This window comes from Arachis ipaensis, chromosome B08 (genome assembly GCF_000816755.2).
Source record: "Arachis ipaensis cultivar K30076 chromosome B08, Araip1.1, whole genome shotgun sequence".
Lineage (NCBI taxonomy): Eukaryota > Viridiplantae > Streptophyta > Magnoliopsida > Fabales > Fabaceae > Arachis > Arachis ipaensis.
Window position 1 is genome coordinate 128,041,847 of NC_029792.2, and position 7,448 is coordinate 128,049,294.

Here is a 7,448-nt window from a genome sequence, read left to right on the forward strand (position 1 = left end):
ATTTTTAAAACTACTCAACATGTGATTGAACTTGAAGGCTCTATCTGCTTATTGCTGCTGGAGTTAAGAATTTAGCTACGATTCCTTCCATTTTAAGTATTTTTCAATCCAAAGATAGAAAAGAGAAACAAAGAATATCATTGCTGTGTAAACAAATAATTTTAGACAAAGCATTTAAAATCTAAGATAATTAAAAAATTGACAGAAATAGAGAAATGAAAATTCTCTTATATAACATAACACATCTGATTCTATTGATTGAATATTTATAGATATGGAGTTAAATTATATGCAATAAAGTATAAATAAGAAAGTATTTGATTTGGTAAAAAAAATAGAAAAAATTATTTGACTAACTATTCGGTAAAAAAAAAATTTATGAATTAGATTCATATGAATCGACTAACTATCTTTTTTATTTATATCTTTTTTTAAAAAAATAAAAGAGATAAACCCCATTTTAATTTTTTATTTCTAGTTCGGTTCAGTTTGACTTTGGTAGTTTGGCCATAGAATTTTTATTCTTTTTCTATTTCTGAAATATGAGTGTGTGATTTGTTCTAATTGATCTTATTACAAATTCAGAACGGAAATAAAAGATTTGTTATCTTGATAGCGATAGTTTTATTCTCAATATTATTTTATAGGATATGAAATACATAATATATAAAATAGATTTAAAAAATATTTATTTAAGTAAGTGTTTTATTGGCGTACATCCAATAGAAATTGAACCTACCAATTCACTAATTATAAATTGGGTACTTTAACTAGTTAACCACGGATGTTTAGCGGAAATCTTCTTACATGGTGAATAACTAAATTTTTCAATTGAGATGAAATCTTTCATATAAATCAATGCAATTTATTAGGAGGATTCGGTGAAAGGACATCGATCCAAATTTTGGATTTTCAAATTGAGAGAGATCAAGAATTCTCGCTATTTTTTAAATTCATGGACACAATTCAATTCAACGAGATCTTTCATTCACATTTTTTTTCTATCAAAAGAGTTTTATGAAACTCTTGAACTCATGATTTTAGAGTATCCAACTTTCACACAATTCATAAAATTCAACAAGTAATCGATATTTTATGATTAAGGATATAGTATTCTTTAATATTTTAGTTTTTTGAATAAATTTCTACACGAATCAACATAAGTAAAGAAGGAAAATTTTTAAACAATTTTTTAAAATTCATTGTTGAGCTTAATCCTACTAAGCCAAATATGAAAGTACTTATGAGAGAATAAACTGATCTGACCTTTCACAATAAAATAATTGGTAGAACTGCTATTAAAAGACTTATTAATAAATTAATAAATCACTTTGAAATGACATATACATCACATATACCGAATGAAGTAAAAACTTTGAGATTTTGACAAATTACTATTGAAGATAGAATTATTTTACAAGTTAAAAAAGATGTTTAGAATGATAAATTTTACAAACTTAATTTAAAGGAGGCAATGTTACATAATTAAATCAAGAATATTCAAGAGAATTGTACAACTACACCATACTAGAACTATCATGAAATTAGAAACTACAAGAATTATAAGTGATGAAACTAGAAGTTAAAAGAATCACAAGTCAAACTTTATCTCCTAGTCAAAATTGGAGGCTACAAATCAAATTAGAAAAATTATAAACAAGTTGCACTCACTAATTACCTCCATATTAGAAGAATGATGAACCATGAATTGAAAGTTTCAAGATTGATGACTAAAAATTTGAAGCAAAATTGAATAAGGAATTTGACTAGTCAAAGTTTTTACTTGTTTCTTGAATCATTACAACTAGTGCTTAGTTGTTATAAAAATTACTATTTTATTATGAAAGGTTGCCTATATAAAGGCTTCATATGTATGTTGTTAATTATCTCTCGATGAATAAAAATGCTTAGTGTTTGTTTCAAAAATTCTCTCTTATATTCTTATGATTGTTAGTAAGTTTGAGTGATGAAAAATATGATAGTGTCATTTATGTGAGTGAGTAATCTTGGGGCCAATATAGTGTGGGTATTATATTTACATTTGGTATCAGAGCTGGTTAATCTAGCGCCTGGTGTTTGAGAGTTTGTGAGATGTGTGAAAGTTCTCACATAGTTGTTTATTCATAAAGTCAGTATGACAAACACTTTCAATATTGTATGGTCCGGTCCCAAGTTAGATGGAAAACTTGATTATAGTTATTGGGAGACTTTGATGTCTACCCACTTGAAGGCCCAGAACTTATGGAATTTCATTGAACCGAGTTTACAAGAAAGAGCAGATGCTGCCCAACAGAGGAGAGATTAATTTATGCTATCTCAAATTCATCAAGATATAGATTATACGGTGTTCGAAAAAATAGCAAATGCTAAAAGTGCAAAAGAAGCATGGAACACGTTGAAGCTGTCATATAAAGGCGTAGATAAAGTTCAAAAAGCAAAGCTACAGTCTTTCAGAAGAGAATATGAAAGGTATGAGATATCTAGCTCAGAAAATGTTGAGCAATATTTTACTCGTGTTACAAATCTTGTCAATAAGATGAGAGTCTATGGAGAAGATATGCCTGATAGTAAAGTGGTGGAGAAAATTCTTCGCAACATACCGATGAAGTATGATAATGTGGTGACTATGATACTAGAGTCCCACGATATGGATACCATGACGATTTCAGAGTTACAAGGAACCATGGAAAGCCACATCAGTAGAATACTGGAGAAGCTAGAAAAATCAACCGAGAAAGTCCTGAAAAGTCGAGTGAATTTAAACAATGTTGCAGAATCAAACCATACACAAGAAGGATGAGGTCGTGGTTTCAATCTTCAAAATAGAGGTAGATGAAGTTTCAGAAGTAGAGGCTGTGGCAATTACAACCAAGGAAGTTATAATAATTTTACACCACCTAATCTAAGAAAGAGGTGGAACGAATTTTAGGCCTGTCAACCGAGGAAGAGGTCGAGGCAATTTTTATCAAGAAAGAACCAATTTCGAATGGACACAAAGCAGCAGATTGCAGATTCAAAATGGTGAATAACAATCAAGCACACGTTACAGAAAATTAGCATCAAAATATTGATTGATGATAATCCGGGTACTCAGGCTTTATTTTTTACAAGCAATTCATGTGCTGAAGATGAAAATATATGGTACTTGGATAATGCTTGTAGTAATCATATGTCTGGTAGAGATGAGTTATTTTCTTCACTAGATGATTCAGTTAAACTATTATTGAAGTTTGGTAATAGTACAAAGATCCCTATTGAAGGAAAATGGCATATACCAATTAGATTGAAAGATGGTTCTCTGAGTTATATTTCTGATATTTTCTATGCTCCTGAACTTGATTACAATTTACTGAGTATGGGGCAATTATTTGAGAAGGGATATAAGATGATAATTTATCGTGGATATTGCACTGTATTTAATAACAATAGAATGTTCATAAATAAATTAATATGAATTCAACAGAATGTTTCCGTTAAAAATTCAATATGTTTATTCCTCTTGCTTGAGTTCTATGATACTTGATGATAACTGGTTGTGGCACATACGGTTCAGGTATTTTTATTTTTCTGATCTAAATTACCTGTCAAGAAAAGGACTTGTTTCTGGTCTATCACGAGTTCATATTTTCAATTGTGTTTGTGAGATTTGTCAACGGAAAAAGAAGCACAGAGATCTATTCCCTACAGGAAAGCCATAGAGAGCAAGAAGATTACTTGAAATTGTGCATTCAGATCTCTGTTCTGTTGAAGTTCCAAGCAATAGTGGTAGTAGGTATTTTATCAAATTTATTGATGATTTTAGTAGATATACATGGTTATACTTTCTGAATCAGAAGCATGTGATACCTTCAAGACATTCAAGCCATTTGTCGAAAAACAAAGTGGCTGTAAAATCAAAATTCTCAGAACAGACAGAAGAACAGAATATCTTGCATGTTCAGATTACTTTAAGCAACACAGAATTCAACACCAACTAACAACTAGATATACTTCTCAACAAAATGGAGTTGATGAAAGAAAGAATAGAACCATCATGGATATGGTCAGATGCATGCTCAAGTCAAAACAAATGTCTAAAGAGTTTTGGGCAGAAGCAGTCGCAACAGCAGTTCATATTTTAAACAAGTGTCCAACAAAAAGTGTTCGTGATAAAACTCCAGAGGGAGCTTGGAGTGGAAAGCGGCCTTCCATCCATCATTTCATAGTCTTTGGATATATAGCTTATGCCCACATACCAGATCAATTAAGGAAGAAGTTAGATGACAAAGACGAGAAGTGTATCTTTATCGGCTATAGCACAAACTCAAAAGCATACAAGCTGTATAATCCAGAATCAAAGAAAGTGATCATCAGCAGAGATGTGACGTTTGACGAAAAAGGCATGTGGGATTAGAATACAAAGACAGAAAAATGGCTGACTATAATTCCAAATACATGTGATGAAGTAGAAGAAAGGAAACCTGACACAGCTGAACAACCAGAATCATCTAAAAGATCGCAAAGAGAGGGAAGACTACTTGCTAGATTAGCAGATTATGAAGTTGGCAATGACAACGATCCATCCGATGAAGAAATCATAAATTTTTCTCTATTTTCAGATTGTGAGCCGTTGAACTTTGAAGAAGCCTCTAAAGACAACAATTGGAAGAAAGTAATGGATGAGAAAATTCATGCCATTCAGAAGAATGACACATGGGAGCTGATAGATTTATCAGCAGATAAGAAATCGATTGGAGTAAAGTGGGTTTACAAAACTAAGTACAAATCCAATGGTGAAATTTATCGTTTCAAAGCGAGATTAGTTGCTAAGGGATACAAACAAAACCAGGTATCGATTATTTTGAAGTATTTGCTCCTGTTGCTAGATTAGACACTATTCGTATGATTATTTCACTCTCGACTCAAAATAAATGGAAGATACATCAAATAGATGTTAAGTCTCCATTTCTAAATGGCACTTTCGTTGAGCAATCTGCAGGATATGAAGTTTCTGAAGAAGAAGATAAAGTTTACAAGTTGAAGAAAGTTTTGTATGGGTTAAAGCAAGCACCAAGAGCATAGTACAAGAAGATTGATTCTTATTTCACTCAGAATGGTTTCAAAAGATGTCCATTTAAGAATATGCTTTATATCAAGTTCGTTGAACCTGGAGATATCTTGATCGTGTGCCTTTATGTTGACGATTTAATCTCTACTAGCAACAATTTAAAGATAATTGCAGAATTTAAGAAGGCTATGATAAAGCACTTCGAAATGACGGATATGGACTTGATGTCTTATTTCCTTGGCATCGAAGTTCTTCAAAAGGATGATGAAATTTTCATTTCTCAGAAGAAATATGCAAATGATATTTTGAAGAAATTTCAGATGGAACATTCAAAGCCAGTTCCTACTCCAGTCGAAGAGAAGTTCAAGTTGTTGAGAGAAGATAAAGGAAGAGAAATAAATTCTACATATTACAAAAGCTTGATTGGAAGTCTGAAGTACTTAACTGCAACTAGACCAAATATTGTATTTGGAGTTGGATTACTTAGCAGATTTATGGAAGAGCCTTACACCAACCATTTGCAAGCGGCAAAACGGATTCTTCGATATATCAAAGGTACTTTAAATGATGGTAGTTATTATGAAAATACTAATGAAGTGAATCTTGTTGGTTACACTGATAGTGATTGGGCTGGAGATATAGAAACAAGGAAAAGTATTTCGAAATTTGCATTTCATCTTGGTTCTAGTGCAATTTCATGGGCATAAAAAAAATAACCAGTAGTAGCACTCTCTACAGCAGAAGCAGAATATATAGCAGCAGCAAGTTGTGCAAGACAAGCAGTTTGGCTTAGAAGAATTCTTGAGGATTTGAATGAGAAACAAAGTACTCCAACAACAATATTTTGCGATAACAAGTCAGCTATTACACTTTGCAAAAATCCAGTATTTCGTGAAAGATCGAAACATATTAATATTCGGGTTCATAAAATTAGAGAGTTGGTAAATGAGAAATAAGTTGTGATTGAGTACTGTCCCACTGAAGACCAAGTTGCAGATATCTTTACAAAACCGTTGAAGATAAAGTTATTTTACAAGTTGAAAAAGATGCTTTGAATGATAAATTTTACGAGCTTGATTTAAGGGAGGCAATGTTAGATAATTAAATCAAGAATATTCAAGAGAGTAGTACAACTACACCATACTAGAACTATCATGAAATTAGAAACTACAAGAATTATAAATGATAAAACTAGAAGCTAGAAGAATCACAAGTCAAACTTTATCTTAGTCAAAATTGGAGGCTACAAATCAAATTGGAAGAATCATGAACAAGTTGCACTCATCACCTCCATACTAGAAGAATGATGAATCATGAATTGAAAGTTTAAAGATTGATGACTAAAAATTTGAAGTAAAATTGAACAAGAAATTTGACTAGTCAAAGTTTCTACTTGTTTCTTGAATCATTACAACTAGTGCTTAATTGTTATAAAAATTATTATTTTATTATGAAGGTTTGTCTATATAAAGGCTTCATATGTATGTTGTTAATTATCTCTCTATGAATAAAAATGTTTAGGCCTAGTTTGGGTAAACAGTTTAATTAAGTTCTTTTTAAAAAATTAGCTTAAACAATAAATAAATGACTATATTAAAAGTAGTTTATAAATAAGTTATTTTGTGTTTGGGTTTTTAATTCTAAAAATGCTTATTTTAAAAGAAATGTGATAAAAAAAGGTAGTAGTATTATAAGAGAAGTAATTTTTTTAACTTTTCTATAAGCTCCTAAATAGCTTTTTAAAAAGTTACAATTTGATTTTAAAAATTACACCAGAGATTAATACTACTACTTTTCATAAGTCAATAGCTCAAAAAAATTACTTTTAAAGCTTTTCAAACGGGCTTTTAGTGTTTGTTTCAAAAAAAAATTTCTTATATTCTTATAACTGTTACTAAATTTGAGTGATGTAAAATATAATAATGCCATTTATGTGAGTAAGTGATCTTGGAATCAATAGTGTGAATATTATATTTATATTTATGATTTGGCAAGAAAAAGTGTGCTAATGCTAGAAGTGTGTTATATGCCGATAGAGCATAGGTCATTTCAGGGTCTGTTAAAGAGTTCTTTGAGAGTTGGACAGGAGTAGTAGGCGAAAAGTTGGAGCAAAAGAAATGACTAATAGGCTTCTTTGCGGTTTATTTGAAACATTTGGGTGGAGCGAAACAGAAGAGTTTTTGAGAGATTAGAGACAAGTGTTAAAGGTGTACATTATGTCATTCTCGAATTATAGAAAATGATGTGGAGTTGATCCGTTTGGTTGTTAATAGCAATGTCGGAGATGACAACGGATTATCTTTGTTATTTGTGTTTATGTCTTGTTTTTAGTGTCATTCAATCTTTACTGCTCCACTTCATTGTGTTGAGCTCTCTTTGTTCAAAAAAAAAAAAAAAGTGT

The 7,448-nt window shown here is 31.0% G+C and overlaps 1 protein-coding gene across 1 annotated transcript; it reads left to right on the forward strand.

The window, feature by feature from the left end:
• Positions 5,066-5,888, forward strand: LOC107611769 (uncharacterized mitochondrial protein AtMg00810-like). The gene has a single exon (XM_016313664.2). The coding sequence runs from the start codon at positions 5,122-5,124 to the stop codon at positions 5,752-5,754; it is 633 nt and encodes a 210-aa protein (XP_016169150.1). The 5' UTR covers positions 5,066-5,121; the 3' UTR covers positions 5,755-5,888.

Coding starts and splice junctions, on each gene's coding strand:
- LOC107611769 (XM_016313664.2), top strand. CDS start 5,122: ATGCTTTATATCAAGTTCGTTGAACCTGGAGATATCTTGATCGTGTGC.